The following is a 22441-nucleotide window of genomic DNA, read 5'->3' on the forward strand; positions in this document are numbered from 1 at the left end:
ATTCAGAGTTATATTGTATCACAGCAACGCCGATGTTTAAGTGGGCAATATCCTTGTCAATCATGTCAATGGATCGTAGCGTCACTGAGTATTTCTCCTCTAGACATGAAAAAATCTACAATTGGGAAAGTGGAACCGTCCTTCCCGTGTATAGCACAATTGTCTAAATTCGTCTTGCAAGCGTCCCGAGTTCGAGGCTCGAATGCCGATATGATGACATAACACCGGAAACACTTATGACCTGTTTCAAAACAAATCTTCTGGACACCTTAACAACTTACTAGATCTGGATTATATTTTAAAACTATATCCTTATCCCTATACCCCCCTCTTAAAATAAAATCTCTCTTAAATTTACAAATATTTACACTTAAATTTTCAATAAATAAGACTTCTGAGCCACTTCCATTTTCGTTATAGTTCTCAAGATGCGTTATAATTTGATCCACCCAATCTATGAAAGCTCCCTCAAAATTTTCTAAATTTGAATAAACCAAACGCACCTCGGAATGTACAAAATGATAGTAAACATCACTTTTTCCCTCATTCAAATAAAACACTTTTAAAACAATGGAAACCTTAATTGAATCCCTACCCCCCCACAATTGAATTTGGTTCTCCAGTAGTGCACAAATTTTATCTACATATGCATGCACAATTTCTATAGGGTCAAAAACAAAAGTACCACACACCCTCGAAATAACAGGGTCCAAGCCAGTTTCGTTTACCCCAAATAGATGCGTCACTAGACTGTTTGACAGCTGACCGTGCTTGAGAGTTTTATCTTCCGCCCCCGCGGCGAGATTTCAATATATTCACCTTGTGGAACTAATCACTTTCGACGTGTCCCCTTCAGATGTTCGAAGTGGAGTTGTTATGGGATAGGAGGTTTGCGGGGTCCCTGTAAAATAAACTAAAAATTTCTAAGTATTAGGGCTCAATTATAACAGCTCAAAAGTGCTACTATCTACTTTAAAAAAATCATCAAAAAACTCATCAATATTAGATGGTACATCAATGGAATTAATAATATCGTGCCAGTCACTGATGGCTGAATTGTCCTGAAGGTCCATTGCCCCTTCCTCCTCTTCTTCACTCGATGGTGAGTAGGGGACCAATGCACCAACCTATAAATGAAAAAATAGCTTATTTTCAAAGTGTTCAAATCAGCCCTACTGCTTTTAAAATTTGGATTATTATTGCTTAATAACATTTGGTTAATACAACTGAAGAAAATCTAAGATATGACATAGAAGGCAACACTTTGGTCCTTTATTTTAAAAGTGTTCAATTTTTTTTTTTTTATTTGCAATTTACAACCGTGCAACCCCGTGGCACTTACCAGGACCCTGGCACTTTTCGGAGCCACAACGCATCCCAGTGGCACTTCTCGGGGCCCGCATCGCTTCCCCCGATGCTTCTCGAGCCCCTGGCGCTTCCCGGACCCGTGGCACGTCCCCCATCGCTTCCCTGACCCGTGGTGCATCCCCCGACGCTTTCCTACCCTTGCCCCCACAGCACTCCCCTGACCCATCGGCTCTGCGGCTCCCGACCGTGTACCAAAATTGCCCAAAAATGTGAAAAATTCGCGTATACTGCATAAGTACAAGGTTCTATCTAAATACGTTCTACAGGTTCGGTGAAAACTTCATTAGCTCACAATTATTGTAAGCCACCGCGCGAGTGTTCCAGGATTGAACCGTTAAGTCGGTTTCCCCTCGCTAAAATCTTTGGCACGATAGAAATATTCAGTGTAAATTAGAACGTCAATATGTGACAGATGGGATAATCTCTCTCTCTCAAATTACGTGAAAAAGAGCATTCAGTTTCAAAGGTATCTAAAATATATGTGATAATAACAGAGAAAATAGTAAAGATTAGAAAAAATAGCATTTTGAGTTTCAGTGGTATCTAAAACTATATGTGAAGAGATAGCAAGAGTGTTTTCTTTGCAAAAATTACATTTAGATATATCTCGCTTAGATAAGTTTATATTGGGTTGAAAATAAAAATTTTGTTTTTATAAATTTCTATAAGATATTTTGAAGAAAAATACTCACATTTGCATAATCCGTCTGGGCTTTGGTGCCCGAAGGACCAGGTCGTGCTTGCTGGAGGGCGGACGGGGCGGCGTCGCTATGTTCTTGTGCAGCTGGGCCGGGTCCAGGTAACGTGTGTTGGAGGGCAAAGGGACTGGTGACGTTAATTTCTTGTATAGGAGCTGTGACTTGTGCAGCCGGGGTAGCTTTTGAGCCCCTTGAAAAAGCTTGTGTAGGTGGGGCTTCGGCATTGAAGCTATTCGCCCACTCTCTCTTTAACTTTCTGGCAGGCTGCACTTGGGCAGGCAGTGTGGAGCTGGGGGGTTTTGGCCAGCGATCATATTGCATGGCAGGGGGTGCATTATTGGCCCTCGTCTTCTTCGCATGAGGGGGCTTCGGCATTGAAGCTATTCGCCCACTCTCTCTTTAACTTTCTGGCAGGCTGCACTTGGGCAGGCAGTGTGGAGCTGGGGGGTTTTGGCCAGCGATCATATTGCATGGCAGGGGGTGCATTATTGGCCCTCGTCTTCTTAGCAGGAGGGGGCACGCATTCTTCGCTATTTGCGTCAGACATAGACCCCATCAAAGCAGTGTCCGCAAATTCTTCATAATTTGCCTTAAAAAGAAAAGAAGAAAAAATCAAATCAAAATAATTTCTCCCTTTTTAAAGAAAGAAAGTTATTAAACATTATTTTGTTTAGTTTATCACTAAGAAAGCACAAAACACATATTAACTCCCCCTAAATTTAGGAAAATTAAGTCTACCCTCTCATAAAGTTAATCATGCGTTTTATTCAATCGAAAGCGAAGCAATAATCTTTTCTATTTCTAATAAAAGCGCTAAACCCCAACAAAAATCCTGGATTCACGCCTGGGAATATAAAAGAAACTTTATTGTGAGCTTGAAAAAAATTATAAATTTAAACATTAGTTTTCTTGTCAATGGGCGTATATGTCTATACACAGAATCCCCCTTACTTTTACATACAATGAAGCTGTTAGAAGCGATGTATTGCCCCCTTTCACATAATATCCTAAATATATTGTTAAACTTAATCTGTTTCTCTTCTCCAAATAGCGCATTGCGTCTGCGCCAAATTATTACAATTGCCTCAAAGTGTTTTAATTTTGACGGAAGAACAGTTCCTTTTGACTTTGGCTGCCGTGTTTGTAAACCAGAAAAAGGGTGACTGCTAATTTAGGCCTCGCGCTATGTCAACACAGAACGGCATTTTCATTAAAATTGACAAAAGGTAAGTGATCGCTTTTAGCTGGAAATATTGAAGGAAGGACTGTATTGAAATGCTATTTCTTTTTGCGAGAATATGATTGTAAAACAATGGTGGGGGGATTTAGCTGGAAATATATAGGGAAGGATAATTATTTCTTTTTGCGAGAATTTGGGATTGTAAAACAATGGTGGAGGGAGGGGGGATTTAGCTGGAAATATAGAGGGCAGGATAATTATTTATTTTTGCTAGAATTTTGTTTTGTAAAACACTGGTGGCGGGAGGGGGGATTGAGCTGGAAATATAGAGGGAAGGAATTTATAGAAATGCTATTTCTTTTTGCGAGAATATGATTGTAAAACAATGGTGGAGGGATTTAGGTGGAAATATAGAGGGAAGGAATTTATCGAAATGCTATTTCTTTTGCGAGAATTTGGGATTGTAAAACAATGGTGGGGGGGATTTAGGTGGAAATATAGAGGGAAGGAATTTATTGAAATGCTATTTCTTTTTGCTAGAATATGATTGTAAAACAATGGTGGAGGGATTTAGCTGGAAATATAGAGGGAAGGAATTTATTGAAATGCTATTTCTTTTGTGAGAATTTGGGATTGTAAAACAATGGCGGGGGGGGATTTAGGTGGAAATATAGAGGGAAGGAATTTATCGAAATGGTATTTCTTTTTGCGAGAATTTGGGATTGTAAAACAATGGTGGGGGGGGGGATTTAGCTGAATATATTGGAGGATGTCCAAGGAAAATTTGTTTGAAAATAAAAATGCACTTACATTGCTAATTGCGGTTGCCAAGGCCTCAAGCTCATCAATTATGTTAATTGTTTTATCCATTGTCAGGTTGTTTGCACTGTGTCAAAATACTTTCTGATAATTTAGTCACATTGCATGTCCGTTATATATGAAATCTCAAGGGGCGAATTGTTATGTAACGGGGAAAACCATATGTAACAAGCCCTCTGATTGGTTGAGAAGGGGGATGTAACCGACTCGCTGATTGGCTGAGAAGGAAACACATGATCTAACTGTTTCTGGGAACTCGTAACATCTGGCTCGAATAACAATAACAAATACTATTTCTGGATCATAACATCTGCCTCGAACAGGAAGGAAGTGTCATTAACTGTTTCCGGGAACCTCATAAAATCTGGCTCGAATAACAATAACAAATACTATTTCTGGATCATAACATCTGCCTCGAACAGGAAGGAAGTGTCATTAACTTTGCTTCGAACGACAACAACATCGACCCCATTAACCACGTGTTCCCCTAATGACTCTATTCAAAACAACATTGACCTTGACATTTTGCCTCGGAAACAATAACAACAACATTGACATTCGCTGAGGGCGTGCCAAAAACACACCTGGTGAAAGAGGTCATTGACCCCATTAACCACGTGTTCTCCCTAATGACTCTATGCCCATATATGGAGCCCCGTCCGTATTCTATGCCCATATAAGGAGCCCCGTTCGGAGTCGGACCCCCTCCTCTACTGACATGACTAATTCAAGGCTACTTTAAATAATCTGAAAGAGTCAAGGTTTCTTGTATTGTCCCAGAGTTGGATTGTAAAATGGATTACCTGAAAATTGCATGTCTAAAATGCACTCTACGAGTAAATGAGTCAGAATATTACCCCCTCACAAAAGTTTCTATACCAAGCCATTACGTAGCAATTTCCTGCTTTAATATCTTGGTCGCAATTTGCTGCCCCATTGAAATAGTCTCACGAACTTCTAAATAATTTTTAAACTTTTGAAAGTACAGACAACGTAAAGAGGTTCTTATAAGATGAGAGTACCAATATAATCTAAAAAAAATCGGTTTCTTACGTTTGGCGATTAGTTTTATAAAGAAATCCCTTTCTAAAGCTAAAGAAAAATAGGTCGTCACCGAATGGGGCGGTAGGATGTCATTAGGAAAGATTTAAAGAAAATGGAGACTTTTTGGAAGGGTGTCAAGAGGGAGGCTTTGGATAGATTCAGCTGGAAGAGGAGTGCGCGTAGCTGTGTTGGTTTCAGGTGGCTTGGTGCTGCTTTGAGTTGTCAGTAGTACTATTATTAATAGAAAGATAGCCGGATTAGGTGCAAGTTTTGAATTGAACGCAAAATTGGACTTCTTGGAAGCGGATAAACCATTCAGAGGAAGGGGTAAGGTTTTGAAACTAGACAGTAAAACTGTCTTTAAATGGACCTGCATTGAGTGGAATAAAAATAAAAATCAGTCCCGTCAATTCAAGACAAAAAACGTTTTAGCCAGATTAAGTGGAAACTGTCTAGCTGATTCTATAGAATATTGAATTTTATTCTGGAGGCAACTAAAGAGTGCGGAAAACTGTTAAAAGAGGACACTCACTTCCGTCTCTGAAAAAAAAATCAATATCATCGAAAGTTACCCGATATAATCATAGAGTTGATTATGAAACCTTATTAAATTGTTAATCATATTTACATCTGTATCTCTATTCTTTACATTGGTCCCAAGAAAAGTTATAAGAAACTTTACTGGCAAAAGGATAGACATATTTATAAAATTTAATCTTTTTACACCAACTTAGCCCGAGCTACTTTGCAGTCCGTAAGGAATAGTACAAGAGAAAAAATAATATGTCAAAAATGAAGAAATTTTATGTGACATACAAGTTAACTTAGACCTTCATTTGAAATTTTACTGAATTAAAATGAAGCTTGTTTTGAGATTTTCTAGTTCTGTTGGGTAACGGCACAGAACCACTGGTGGTAGTAGTTAATAGCTTCACTCAAGCACTTGTTAAACCACTCTAATAAAGAGACTGTTGATCATAAATTCAATACCACGTATTATGATTAGCATGTTATCATGGACTTCAATTTTATAAAAAAGACTATTAACTTCTTTACTGACAATTAGTTACTGCTTTAGTTAAGTTATGGTGACTATAATATTTTCAGTTCCTTCTCTTGTTTTTCTAAGACATGCAATTGAAAGACTTTTTTCTTCGGTAAAATATAAATGAAACATGTAGTCATTTTTAAACTCCAGATAAAGTTAAGGACTCGTATTTAATTTTAACCTGACAAATTATTGGGCCGACATATATGACGGCTTCTCTCGAATGTTTCCTTTTGAGATGTTGAGAAAAATGAAAATTGATAATTCCATTTATATGTATATATATATATATATATATATATATATATATATATATATATATATATATATATATATATATATATATATATATATATATATATATATATATATATATATATATATATATATATATATATTTCTCCCTAGAGTCCCTAGGGAGAAAGATTGCGTAATCGGTCAATGACCTCTTTTTCCAAGGTCGATTTATTTGATGTTTCTATGTGTAATAACTCCGGGACGAAGGTTGCACATGCGCATTGAATTCTAACGGGAACAATGTTATTGATCTAGGACTCAAGGGGGAAGTGATTTTCCGAGAACTTGATTGCGTAATCGCAGAGGAAGTGGATTTCCGAGAACTTGATTGCGTAATCGAGGTGGAAGTGAATTTCCGAGAACTTGATTGCGTAATCGAAGAGGAAGTGGATTTCCGAGAACTTGATTGCGTAATCGAAGGGGAAGTGAATTTCCAAGAAATTGATTGCGTAATCGATTGGGAACTTTATTGATCCGATAACGGGAAACAGTTAGATCACTTGTTTCCTTCTCAGCCAATCAGCGAGTCGGATACATATCCTTTCTCAGCCAATCAGAGGGCTTGCTTACATATTAGCGGCGGAGGGAATATGAGGAAAGGATTTTTGCTATAGTTTATTAGTCTGTGAATAGAATTCACTAAGTTTTTAGTCAGCAGTGTAATAACATGAGTGAACAAGTTGAGTTAGAAATATCCTTTTATTGCAACTGTTCTATTTGTAAAAGACATTTTCATGATTTTGAACATTCTCGTGAACCTACTGCATGTTTAGACAGCATAGAGGCAGAGACAGATGAGAAGAATCTGGAGGAAACGAGAAGAAAAATTATATGTGACATGGAGAGAAATTTATATCGGTTGCAAGTATGTTCACATAAAAGAAGGGTTGATATGATAGAAAAGGAAGATCAAAAGAAGAGACTGGTAAAAGAGGGCTTTTCTCTATAGTGTAAAAGACAGCAGTGAAAACCCAATGAAAAATGTATATAAAGCAAGATATAACTCGGATTATTATGATGATTATGTTCTAAGAGAAGAGAAAAAGTGGTCCTTTAAGAGACAACATAAGAGGTCATTCTATGAAAAGGATTTTAAACAACGGAAACCGTAGTGGAAGAGTTCTCATATATGATTTAACGTTAAATCTAATTATTAATATGTATAATGAGTTTTATATTGTAATCATACAATAAATTTGTTCGTATTATTTTAATTTTCATATACTAGATATATATAGAGTGAGGATACCATCAGAGACTTCTGAATATGAATAGTTCAGTTTAATTAGATCACTCCATAGAGTATTATCAGTCCACAACCAAGTTTTCTATCAAAGATAACAAAAAATAATTCATTCTTTCTAATATTTATTCTCATGAAATATCAATATTCACAATGCTTTTTAAATAAACTATATCTGGTTCAATTATCTGAATATCTATGTCACCATCCTCCACTACCACTATATCTACCAGAGGAGGTGGTATACATTCAATTTCAAACTCCGGTTCATCATTTATTGATATATCAATCAATGGGGTGGGTCTGTATTCAAATAAATCGCCGCGTACTCCTATTGTAGGCAAACTAGGAGCCAACCGCTCGTCATCCTCTATGCAAAGATGACCTGAAGGCCCCCGCCGTACCAGATCTTCCGATGTATACGACATACCATCTTCCGTATAATTTACTTCTAGCACGTCATCAGTACCTTCGACGGTTGTAGTATTACAAAGAAGGACCTCCTCATCAAGTGAGAGATCCCAACCAAGCCATACATCCTAAAAGATTGATAACACTATGATCAAAAACTAGAGTTTCCTGCGGTAAACCCCCAGTCCCCAAAGGTCCCCCAGTCTCCCAAAGGACCACCCAGCCCTCAAGGGCCCTCCGGATCCCCAAACGCCCTCCCCGGGTCCCCAAAGAGCCCCATCCCCATTTTGTTAATACTTTTTTGTGCATTTGAGACACAGAAGGGTCCCCACATTTCAAAGGGCTTTATTATCTTTTTTCAGAACAAGTTTTTTTCTTATTGTCCTTCATAAATCAATTTTACAACTTGAAGTAGTTATCTTTTCCCCCACAACTTTACTATAAGGCTTTTTGAATTACCCAATATCATGCAATACTTTTCAAAGGCATTTCAGAACATGGTTTTTTCTTAAGGTCCTTCCTAAACCTATTTTACATGTTGAAGTACTTATTTCCCCACAACTTTACTTTAAGACTCTTTTGCACACCCAAACATCAAGCAATACTTTCCAAAAGGCTTTATTATATCTTTTCAGTACAAGTTCTTTTCTTAATAACCTTCTTAAACCAATTTTACAAATTCTAAATGTTTCTTTAGTAGATAGAAAAGGCAATATCATAGTTGCAAATATTTTCTCGGAAGATAAGCAGTTCTATTTCAATTTTAAATTTTATCAATGAAGTTATGAAAAGTTAAAGTTCTCTTCTGAATTTTCTCAATGAAAAAGAAATTAGTTATTAATCAATTCTATTTTTTCCAAATAATATGAAAATTTTTCACTTCGGATCAAATTTTTATCAAAGAGATGAAAAAATTTTAAATACTGTTCCTAATTTTTCACGGAAGATAGAAAAGTTCAAGTTCTCTTCTGAATTTTACCAAAGAACACACTCCAATTGTAATTTCTCCAGAGAAAATAAAAATCTTCCACTTCGGTTTTAAGTTCACCAAAGACATAAAGAAATTTAAATTTCTATTCCTAATTTGTCTGTAGTAAATAGAAAAAGCTCTAGCATACTTGTGAATATTTTCCCAGAAGATAAAAAGCTCTACTTCAATTTTTAATTTTCTCAACGAAGTGAAGAAAAGATCAACTTCTATTCTGAATTTTTTCAATGAAAAAGAAATCAGTTATTGATCATTTCCATTTTTCCAAATAATATAAATATTTTCCAACTTCAAAATGGGCACGAACAAAAACTTACACACACACACACACACACACACACACACACAAAACTTACACACACACACAAAAACTTACACGCACACAAAAACGTACACACGAACACAAAAACTAACACAAACAAACAAAAAAATTACACAAAAGAACTTAAACACACTCAAAAACTTACACACAAAAACACTTAAACACGCAAAAAAAAACTTGCACACACACACACAAAAATATACAAACAAAAAAACTTACACAGACAAAAAACTTACACACACAAAAAAAATTACACACACACAAAAACTTACACCCAAACACAAAAACTTACACACACACACAAAAAATCACACACACACAAAAACTTACACACACACACAAAAACATACACACACACACCAAAACTAACACACACACAAACAAAAACTTACACACACACACACACACAAAAACTTACACACACACAAAAACATACACACACACACACAAACTTACACAAACACAAAAACTTACACACACACGCCAAAACTTACACACAAACAAAAATTAACACATACACAAAAAAAATAACACACACACAAAAACTTACACACACACACAAAAACTCACACACACACACACAAAAAACTTACACACACAAAAACTTACACACACACAGAAACTTACACACACACAAAAAATTACACACACACATAAATTTACACACACACACACAATTAGACAAAAATTACGATATTTATGCACAGTTTCAACTAACTACGGCTAAGTATCTTAAAAGGAGAGGTATTTTTCTTGCTAGAACACAAAAAATCATTAAGTGGTATTAATGAAAATGATGATAATCAACCGAAAACCGTCAACGAGAACACCGATTAACCATCACCAAAGTGTCACAATGCCGTCAGTGTGTCAACACCCCTCGGAAAATAGGGGGGTAATGGTCAACTGCGAAGATATTTAGCCTACAGAAAAAATTGCTCATTGTTCCTTTAGTAGCCACGCAATTAGACTAAAAATTATGATATTTATGCGCAGTTTCAACTAACTACGACTAAGTATGTTAAAGTCGAGCCATTTTCTTGCGAGAACACAAAAATCAGAACACACACACACACAAAAACTTACACACGCACACAAAAACTCATACATAAAAAAACTTACACACACACACAAAAACTTACACACACACAAAAATTTACACACACACACAAAAACTTACACAAAATAAAATTTACACACACCCACAAAAACTTACACCCACACACAAAAACTTACACACACACAAAAACTTATACAAACACGCCAAAACTTACACACACACACAAAAAATTACACACACACACAAAAAATTACACACACACAAAAACTTACACACACACACACAAAAACTTACACACACTTTTGTGTTTGGGTGTAAGTTTGTGTGTGTGTGTAATTTTTTTGTGTGTGTAAGTTTTTTGTCTGTGTAAGTTTTTGTGTGTGTAAATTTTTGTGTGTGTGTGTGAAAGTTTTTTTTTGCGTGTGTAAGTTTTTGTGTGTGTAAGTTTTTGTGTGTGTGTAAGTTTTTTTGTGTAAGTTTTTGTGTGTGTGTGTAAGTTTGTGTGTGTGTGTAAGTTTTTGTGTGTGTGTACGTTTTTGTGTGTGTGTGTAAGTTTTTGTGTGTGTGTGTGTGTGTGTGTGTGTGTTTGTGTGTGTGTGTGTGTGTATATGTTTGAGTGTGAGTTTTATTGTTTTTGTGTATGTGTGTGTGTGTGTGTGTGTGTGTGTGTGTGTGTGTGTGTGTGTGTGCTGTGTGTGTGTGTGTGTGTGTGTGTGTGTGTGTGTGTGTGTGTGTGTGTGTGTGTGTGTGTGTGTGTGTGTGTGTGTGTGTGTGTGTGTGTGTGTGTGTGTGTGTGTGTGTGTGTGTGTGTGTGTGTGTGTGTGTGTGTGTGTGTGTGTGTGTGTGTGTGTGTGTGTGTGTGTGTGTGTGTGTGTGTGTGTGTGTGTGTGTGTGTGTGTGTGTGTGTGTGTGTGTGTGTGTGTGTGTGTGTGTGTGTGTGTGTGTGTGTGTGTGTGTGTGTGTGTGTGTGTGTGTGTGTGTGTGTGTGTGTGTGTGTGTGTGTGTGTGTGTGTGTGTGTGTGTGTGTGTGTGTGTGTGTGTGTGTGTGTGTGTGTGTGTGTGTGTGTGTGTGTGTGTGTGTGTGTGTGTGTGTATATGTGTGTGTGTTTATATATGTTTGTGTGTGTTTGTGTTTGTATATGTGTGTTTGTGTTTGTGTGTATGTTTGTTTGTGTTTTAGATATAGATAGAGTGTGATTTAGAGTGATTAAGTGTGTGTGTTTTACTGTGTGGTTGTGTGTGTGTGTGTGTGTGTGTGTAAGTTTGTGTGTGTGTGTGTGTGTGTGTGTGTGTAAGTTTTTGTGTGTGTGTGTGTGTGTGTAAGTTTGTGTGTGTGTGTGTGTGTTTGTTTGTGTGTGTTTGTGTTTGTTATTTTTTTTTTTTTTGTTTCTGATTCTGGGTGTTTTTTTTTTTTTGATTGTTTGTGTGTGTGGGTGTGCGTGTGTTTTTAAGTTTTTGTGTGTGCCCATTTTGAAGTTGGAAAATATTTACATTATTTGGAAAAATGGAATTGATCAATAACTAATTTCTTTTTCATTGAAAAAATTCAGAATAGAAGTTGAACTTTTCTTCACATCGTTGAGAAAATTAAAAATTGAAGTAGAACTTTTTATCTTCTGGGAAAATATTCACAAATATGCTATAGTTTTTTCTATCTACTACAGAAAAATTTAGAATAGAACTTTAAATTTATTTATGTCTTTGGTGAACTTAAAACTGAAGTGAAAGATTTTTATTTTCTCTGGAGAAATTACGATTGGAGTGTGTTCTTCGGTAAATTTCAGAAGATAACTTGAACTTTTTAATCTTCCGTGAAAAATTAGGAACAGTATTTAAATTTGTTTCATCTCTTTGATAAAAATTTGATCCGAAGTGAAAAATTTTTATATTATTTGGAAAAAATTGAATTGATTAATAAGTAATTTATTTTTCATTGAGAAAATTCAGAAGAGAACTTTAACTTTTCTTAACTTCATTGATAAAATTTAAAATTGAAATAGAACTGCTTATCTTCCGAGAAAATATTCGCAACTATGATATAGCTTTTTCTTCTACTAAAGAAAAATTTAGAATTTGTAAAATTGGTTTAAGAAGGTTATTAAGAAAAGAACTTGTACTGAAAAGATATGATAAAGCCTTTTGGAAAGTATTGCTTGATGTTTGGGTGTGCAAAAGAGTCGTAAAGTAAAGTTGTGGGGAAAAGATAAGTACTTCAACATGTAAAATAGGTTTAGGAAGGACCTTAAGAAAAAACCATGTTCTGAAATGCCTTTGAAAAGTATTGCATGATATTGGGTAATTCAAAAAGCCTTATAGTAAAGTTGTGGGGGAAAAGATAACTACTTCAAATTGTAAAATTGGTTTATGAAGGACATTAAGAAAAAACTTGTTCTGAAAAAATATAATAAAGCCCTTTGAAATGTGGGGACCCTCCTGCGTCTCAAATGCACAAAAAAGTATTAACAAAATGGGGATGGGGCTCTTTGGGGACCCGGGGAGGGCCTTTGGGGCTCCGGAGGGCCCTTGAGGGGCTGGGTGGTCCTTTGGGAGCCCGGAGGACCTTTGGGGACTGGGGGTTTACCGCAGGAAACTCTAGTTTTTGATCATAGTGTTATCAATCTTTTAGGATGTATGGCTTGGTTGGGATCTCTCACTTGATGAGGAGGTCCTTCTTTGTAATACTACAACCGTCGAAGGTACTGATGACGTGCTAGAAGTAAATTATACGGAAGATGGTCTGTCGTATACATCGGAAGATCTGGTACGGCGGGGGCCTTCAGGTCGTCTTTGCATAGAGGACGACGAGCGGTTGGCTCCTAGTGTGCCTACAATAGGAGTACGCGGCGATTTATTTGAATACAGACCCACCCCATTGATTGATATATCAATAAATGATGAACCGGAGGTTGAAATTGAATGTATACCACCCCCTCTGGTAGATATAGCGGTAGTGGAGGATGGTGACATAGATGTTCAGATAATTGAACCAGATATAGTTTATTTAAAAAGCATTGTGAATATTGATAATTCATGATAATAAATATTAGAAAGAATGAATTATTTTTTGTTATCTTTGATAGAAAACTTGGTTGTGGACTGATAATACTCTATGGAGTGATCTAATTAAAATGAACTATTCATATTCAGAAGTCTCTGATGGTATCCTCACTCTATATATATCTAGTATATGAGAATTAAAATAATACAAACAAATTTATTGTATGATTACAATATAAAACTCATTATACATATTAATAATTAGATTTAACGTTAAATCATATATGAGAACTCTTCCACCCCGGTTTCCGTTGTTTAAAATTCTTTTCATAGAATGACCTCTTATGTTGTCTCTTAAAGGACAACTTTTTCTCTTTTCTTAGAACATAATCATCATAATATTCCGAGTTATATCTTGCTTTATATACATTTTTCATTAGGTTTTCACTGCTGTCTTTTACACTATAGAGAAAGCCCTCTTTTTTCAGTCTCTTCGTTTGATCTTCTTTTTCCATCATATCAATCCTTCTTTTATGTGAACATACTTGCAACCGGTATAAATTTCTCTCCATGTCACATATAATTTTTCTTCTCGTTTCCTCCAGATTCTTCTCATCTTTCTCTGCCTCTATGCTGTCTAAACATGCAGTAGGTTCACGAGAATGTTCAAAATCATGAAAATGTCTTTCACAAATAGAACAGTTGCAATTAATGGATATTTCTAACTCAACTTGTTCACTCATGTTATTACAATGCTAACTAAAAACTTAGTGAATTCTATTCACAGACTAATAAAACTATGGCAAAAATCCTTTGCTTATATTCCCTCCGCTGCTAATATGTAACCAGCCCTCTGATTGGCTGAGAAGGGAGATGTAACCGACTCGCTGATTGGCTGAGAAGGAAACAAGGGGTCTAACTGTTTCCTGTTATCGGATCAATAAAATTCCCAATCGATTACGCAATCAATTTCTTGGAAATTCACTTCCCCTTCGATTACGCAATCAAGTTCTCGGAAATCCACTTCCTCTTCGATTACGCAATCAAGTTCTCGGAAATTCACTTCCACCTCGATTACGCAATCAAGTTCTCGGAAATCCACTTCCCCTTCGATTACGCAATCAAGTTCTCGGAATTCCACTTCCCCCTTGAGTCCTAGATTAATAACATTGTTCCCGTTAGAATTCAATGCGCAGGTGCAACCTTCGTCCCGGAGTTATTACACATAGAAACATCAAATAAATCGACCTTGGAAAAAGAGGTCATTGACCGATTACGCAATCTTTCTCCCTAGGGACTCTAGTGCCCAAATTTGGTGTTAAAAAAAAGTAGGTGGCAGCAGGGGTTAGGGTTCGGAGTAGCACCTCCCTTTCTACTTATATATATATATATATATATATATATATATATATATATATATATATATATATATATATATATATATATATATATATATGTATATATATATATATATATATATATATATATATATATATATATATATATATATATATATATATATATATATATATATATATATAATGACCGTAGAGGTCATTGACCGATTACGCAATCTTTTCTCCCTAGGGACTCTATGCCCAAATTTGGTGTTAAAAAAAAAAGTAGGTGGCAGCAGGGGTGAGGGTTCGGAGTAGCACCTCCCTTTCTACTTATATATATATATATATATATATATATATAATACACACACAATAAAAAAAAAACACACAAAAACACACAAAAACAAAAAAAAATAAAAAAACATAAAAACACACACAAAAAAATACACACACACACAAACAAACACAAAAAAAAACACAAACAAACACACACACTAAAACACACACACACACACACAAACACACACACACACACACACAAACACACACACACACACACACACACACACACACACATATATATATATATATATATATATATATATATATATATATATATATATATATATATATATATATATATATATATATATATATATATATATATATATATATATATATATATATATATATATATATATATATATATATACGTATATATGTATATATACATATATATATATATATATATATATATATATATATATATATATATATATACATATACTACTATATATATGTATATATCATATATATATATGTATATAATATATATATATATATATATATATATATATATATATATATATATATATATATATATATATGTATATATCTTACTACTCGAAAGATGCGAATGGAACCAAAAGTGAGCGCTCCTTTCACTCTAATTTGAAGAATGTCAGGTGTTAAAGAGCCGAAGGCCTTCTTTACAACCACAAGGAGGGTAGCTGGGATTAAATCAGTATCTGAAGCCTAACTGAATGAAACTTAGGAGTGAAGCACATGCGTGCTCAGCCAAATGACTGACACCAAACCCAAACTGAAGTTTATGAAGGAACGATTTTGCATCAAGAAACCTTTTGAGTTTTGATAGCATCGACTTTTCAGAAATCTTGATGAATACTGACAGGAAAGAGATTGGTCTGTAATTTTAAGGATCAGTTCTTGAACCACCTTCAAAAAGAACTATTACGCTTTTATTTGAAGTGCTTTTAGGAAAATACTAATATCAAAGTAAGCCCAAATAAGCTCAGCTAATCCAGTGGGTTCCTGTAACCTTTATAATCATCCAGGTGACGGTCTTGAGAAGAAGCTTTCTAATGTTTCTAAAGAAAATTCTATCTTCCCCAGCTATTGAGCAAACCAGGAGTCACCCAAGGGTTAAAGGCTCCAATTTATTTGCCAATCTCGCGAATATAAAGGGCTGCAAGTTTGGAGTATTGCAGCTATCACTGAATCACAAAGAAAATCAATACTGAAAGGAAAAACTAACTCAGAATCAGACTCATCTTACACTTGTTCAGTCAAACATAGTTTTGAACGTAGCAGATTTTTTTCAGAGAAACAAACGGGTATAATAAATACCCGTTTGCAATGCAGTTGTTCTAGGTGCAGGCTCAGGAAGGGCTAGCTTTGAAAATTTGGAAAGTGCTCTTAAACGTCGCTCACCAAGACACAGCTACGAAGGATTGGTAAAGAAGAAAAATATTATCAATTAGAGTATCCGTTTTTTTTATTTACTCTAGTAGGTGTAATCGTTATTGCCAGCATACTATAGAAAAGTATTATAGTGAGAAAGTCTATTCACACAGAAGAATCATCCAAAAGATTTAAGTTGAAATCATTAATGACAACCTTGTCACATGACTGATTCTGGACCAGCTCCACTGTTCCATTAAGATGATTTTAGAAATCTGGAATAGAATTACTTGGAGCGCGATAAACCTCCCAAATAACCCACCTTTATACTGAAATTGAAGTTTCAATAAACAGTGACTAAACAGCTCCTTCCACATTCTGAGAAAGACCTTTACAAATAGAATATCCAAAATCTTCCAACATATATTGAGACATCCGACACGTAACCTCCCTTCCCTATCTGAGCTCTGTTGAGTCGGTTAGAAAAATAACCAGGCATGTCCAGAAGTCTCACACAGACCAACAACATGTGACTGCAAATCATCCACTAAAATTAGGTTGGTCAAGATGAAATTAGCCCTTGAGCATATAGCTGAAATCCCTAAATTCCCCCATCCCCTCCAGAACAATCAAAACCTCTTACATATTTACTATTTGAATGAGAAAATCAAGTTATATTTATTGCTTTATCATTGTTCCCAGTTAGATTATTCAATAAACTTCAATATCTAGTTGGTTTCCTTTTAGAGGAGAGTGGGCTTAATAAAAAAAGGGAAGCATTTACATTTAGACCAACAGGACTAAAGATGGAGTATTACCTCGCCAGGTTTATCCTGAACCACAACCCGCCTGACCAGAGTCGATGAAAAAAAGATTTTAAATTAAAAGATTTATGTGAAAACCGAACCAAAAAAAAAAAAAAAACGGGAAAAAGACAAGAAAGAGAAGAGGAGAAAAAAAATAACTCAGAAAAAGGAAACCCTGAAGCTAAAATTTATAGGAGTGAATGGAAAGGAAAAACGGAAAAAATGAGCATCAACTTTAAAACTGAAATATAAATAGTTCTTGCAAATCATCTTTAATGGCCACAAGGAAAACTGGGATCTCAAATAAAATTGAATGAACAAAAAAATACAAAAAAAATTAAAAAAGACGTTCAAACATAGAATAAAAAAATAGACGAAAAAAAAAGAAAAAACAGGAGAGAAGAGAATAAAAAAAAGCAAAAGAAATAACATAATCCTAAACTGTCATTCGAGATCATCTAGTGACTAGATGATGCGACCTACAGCTTAATTCTGCAACTTAAGGAATATTCTATAATGGCTTCACCACACATTTTTATCAAACAGTTCGTGGTAACGAACTGCTGAGTTTAAATTTACCCATCAAAGACTATGAGCCTGAGAAAACTTGCCTTATTGTCGAAAAAGGGGGGAAACACCCCTTAAAAGCTGAAAAATATCAATGACAATCACACCATCAGACTCAATGTATCAGAGAATCTTATTGTAGAGGTTTCAACCCCCTATCTCCAAAAATGAAAAATTTTCATTTTTTTGCCAGAAGAAAGATCACGGATGCATGTTTATTTGACTTTTTTCCAGGGGCAATCGTATCAATCCCAGGGTCGTAGAATATTGAGAGAGGACTCATTTGAACCAAAACTATAAGTTCTAGTACCTTTTTTAAGTGATCAAAAAGATTCGGAGGTAATTAACCCCCCTCCCCCACCCCTTTTTTCTCAAAATCGTCTGATCAAAATTTTGAGATAGCCATTTTGTTCATCATAGTGGAAAGGCTCAGTTGCTATACTTTTGGATATAACATAACCCCCTCCCATATCCCCAGGGGAAATCTCCTTAAATTATAAAATTCACCCGTTGTTTACGCATAGCATTTGTTATTGGGAAGTATGCATACATTTTTGGGTGGGGAGGGCAAATTTTCTGCTAGAGTGTTTTCTACGGGGGAATTTTCCATGGGGATGAAAGTTTTCAGGGGGTGAATTTTTCAGAGGAAATTTTACAGTGAAGAATTTGCCATAATTCCTATCCAAAATTGTTTTTATATCTCGCTTTCTCTTTTCGGTTTCAATTTTACGCGTGGAGATGTTAAGGGTAATTTTCAGGGGTATATTTTCCCCAGGATTGAATTGTCTAGAGAATAAACTATGGGGAGCTGTATTTCTCCGTGGAGGAGCAGCAATATTTACTGGTATTATTAAAAAAAAACGATCAGAAACTAAATAAAAATACAAAAAAAGTTCTTTCAACTGTAAATAGGGAGCAATATTAAAACTTGAAACGAACAGGAATTATTGCGTGTATGAAGGGAGTCACCACTCCTCAAAACATCGCTCTTTATGCTGAAGTTTGAATTTTGTCCCAATTTTTTAAGAACGACTCCTGAAACAAAAGAATCCTTTCAATAGAACAATAAGAGGCTTTTTTAAAAGTACAAACAACTCTATCTTAAAAAAAAAACTGTTTTTTTTATTTAATTACCTTCATGCTCCGGCGCTGCATTCACAAGTTTTTTTTTTGTAAGGTTCTCCAACAACAAAAAAGTCCTATTTTGCTAGTTTACGTTGTGCACTGAAAACCATGTCTGCTATTTTCCAAGAATTGAAGTTTATGAGGACCTGGACGACTTTATTTGGCTCCGTAGGGCCTGGCTTCAATCTGAATCTGGTAGCACCAACAAGATAATTCAAAATAACATCAGAGCGACATACAGCTGCGACTTGCTCCTAAAACGACATATTTCACGTTCATTCCAGGATTTTGTTAACAACCATTAAGAAGTAGAGAGTCCAGTTTTGATTCCTGCTTAATATCTTTGATGCTTGATTTAATCCTACCGATTTTGTTTTAAAGCAGATTAATTTGGTTTTTGGCAATGCTTAGTTCCTTCGTTATCTTGTTGCTGAAATTCCATCACAACAGCCTTATGAATTTTATTTGCAATTTTGTCGACAGCTAAGTTTTTGTTAAGACTCGCTTATCAACTTGAGCTAACAATGTAGCTTTCCTCAAATCTTTCGCTGCCACAAAAATTTTTCTACTGAAGAGATCCATACGGAAAGGTCTGCAACTTCAAGACTAGTACTAGAAGCAGACTTAGATAGGCTTGAGTAGGTCAGGCTTCACATCTTAATATAATTTTCATAAGCAGCAGGTCCGAGGGATACATTTTTTTCTTTTATTTAGTACTCTACAATACTAAATGCCCCCCCCCCCTCAAAAAAGCAGAGCTTTAAATTCTGAATTTCTGTTTTTCGACAGCTATTTTGAGATTTCGTTTCATTTTCCACGTACGAATTTTGAATAAATATCAACATTGTATTATCTCAACAATGCCCAAAAACAATGGTTTAGGTTTTTTACTAGAAAGATAATCACTTTCTGAATAAAGCAATACCCTTAATTTAGAATTATTTGCCTAATTTATCTTGCTCAGGGATGGATCCAGGGGGTGGTTTTATGGGCACGTGCTGCCCCAGAAAGCCACTCTATTTACAGGGGTAAGGTACTAAATATCAACGGGGGGGGGGGGCGGATTTTTATTGGTACCCTTCCAAAAATTAATTCTGTATCCGCCCCTATTTGTACTCTATATTTCTGGTAGAAGAAAAAGAGAGCAAAAATACTGATCCCAAAAGATGGGATTGCTTGCTTTGGTTTTGACGCTAAGTATTAAGGAGGTATTACAAACTTCAGAACTTCAGATGTATGGTCCTTCGACTCTGGGAATCGATCTTCGGGACTCCAAAACAAGACTCAAGACCCACACTTCTAATGCTCACGTACTGGAACCTGGAAGCCTGAAGGTCAACCTTTCGCAAAACCTAAAAATCAAATGTGGAAGGTTCTCTTTTCTGGGAACTCAGTTTTCTATGATATTGATCAACGGCAATTATGTCAGACGTCTACAACGCAAGACCTTATGCGTATAGTTCCAAACGGAGGATATTACTTTCTTCTCAAATTTATTATCTTTTAAAGGACAGTAAATTATCTGACACCGTTATTACTATTGAGAAGTTTAATTTTTTTTTGTGATAAACGGTGTTAGTAGCAAAATTTTGTATCTCCAGACCTTGTATCTCCAGTCAGAAATTTTCGGTGGGAAATAACAAAATGTATCTATCGAAATCTTTCCTGAATCTAAAAAAATTTAGCATCTAGCGACAACTAAAACTGTGAATGTATATACTAGCTCACAATTAACGATTTGGGAAAAGATTGGGCAACCGAACAGCAAAGATGTAAATGAATTGTTTAAAAATATTACTTTATTTATAATAAGCAGTTTTATTTTTTAATTTCAAATAGACATAACCCAATTCATTGGTATTTTCCTATAAACTTGTTACAGTTTTGTTTTTAATTTCATTTCTAATTGTTGAATGCAATGGCACGTGTTTTTTTTTTCCAAACAAAACCGTTTCTTTGCAAACATTTATTTAGACGAGAAGCTATAAAAGGGAATTTCACAAGTTTTTTTTTCAGATATTGGAAAAGCGAAAGTATCTTTGCAGCAGAGACTACGACGAAAAATACTTCGATTTTCACTGTCTTCCAAATGGGAAGATTCCAGAAGACGGAAGTGAATGGTACACAGTATGTGGTGTACCATTACCAAATAGAGCAGAGTACATAGCGATCATTGGGACTGTTTGCTGGGTTGCATTTTTAATATTTGGTAATATGTTCTTCCTTTCTGGACAAGAGGAAGGTAATTGTAATTCCAAGAAAGATGTTTTGGAGAAGAAGAAAAAGAAATAAGTGCTAATTTTGATATTTTTTTTATTTAAGCAATAATTGTTCCAACTATTGTATAATTTACCAGTAAATGGTTTTATCATTATAATTACATTAAAACTCATTCTTTAATCCTAAATAACCCAGCAAGACTAGAGCAGAGCCTATCTTAAGTTTTTAAGTAGGTTCATGAACCACTAAGAGTATTATCATTATTTTAAAAAAATGATGATGATTTAAACGCAAATTTACCGCTTTAATAACAATAGATTACGAAATCAGAGACATCTTGGCTTTCCGAAATAGGAGTGCAGAGAGAAGTTCTGCTCGACTGGGATTTTAAGGTTCGGGGCTGTTTAAAAATGAGGGTATACGTTATACTGTAACCCAGGACAAATTGAAAACGAGAAACCCGGTGACTTCGGGACATTCACCAATCAATACAACAGCATCCTGTACTTAATCAAATTCAAGCTTGAATTCTTCTATGCAATGTAATTCACCTGATTTTTTCATAGCAATTGATCTTTGGAAATATTCCGACAAAACAATTCATTCTGGCTTTTCTGAAATTCCTGTGGATTGCATGAAACTCGAACTTACAACATTTAAATAATAAAATTTAATTCAGTTTGTTAGGCCTTCAGGTTACAAATACTAAATTTCAAAGACATATCCAGTATTTTAAATTTAAAAGCAAATCTTTAAAATTATTCAGAATACCAAAATCCATAAATTCCTTGTAAGGCTCCAGGGAAGCAGGCTTGAACCTTCATTTAAAGAAACGCATGAGAGCTCTCAGCAATGTTAATAGTTAATTTCGGCAATTTTAGTTCAAAACAGTTCCTTTTTTCCCTTTCGAAACGATTTGTTCGTAGTCGAAGTTTTACATCAATATTTAGTTGGCTCAGTTGCCAAAGCAATTAATATAATATTGAGCAGAAATACCTGCCAAATTGGGTACACTGAAGTAGGACCCATATGATGGAGGATCAGAATAAAAAATTTTCCCTATTCTTAGTCGGTACGAGAAGGTTTCATCTTTAGGCTATTTTTTACTTTTCTAATTGTGAAAAAGCTTTATTTTGTGTAATTTATGTAAATGTAACATAAACCCTAAATTGTGTAAACTCAGCAAATAAAGTCAAATTATTCTTAG

The 22441-nt window shown here is 35.2% G+C and overlaps 1 protein-coding gene across 1 annotated transcript in view; it reads left to right on the forward strand.

The window, feature by feature from the left end:
* Positions 1-21408, forward strand: part of LOC148952087 (uncharacterized) — a 114420-nt gene extending 93012 nt beyond the window's left edge. The window contains exon 8 of the mRNA XM_089089527.1: positions 21031-21408. Within this exon, the coding sequence (XP_088945653.1) occupies positions 21031-21306 (276 nt within the window). The 3' untranslated portion in view covers positions 21307-21408. The remainder of the gene's footprint in view (positions 1-21030) is intronic.
* Positions 21409-22441: the final 1033 nt, after the last annotated feature.

The sequence above is a fragment of the Artemia sp. Qi Xiang Cuo genome, chromosome 5 (assembly GCF_049724085.1).
Source record: "Artemia sp. Qi Xiang Cuo chromosome 5, ASM4972408v1, whole genome shotgun sequence".
NCBI classification, from domain to species: domain Eukaryota; kingdom Metazoa; phylum Arthropoda; class Branchiopoda; order Anostraca; family Artemiidae; genus Artemia; species Artemia sp. Qi Xiang Cuo.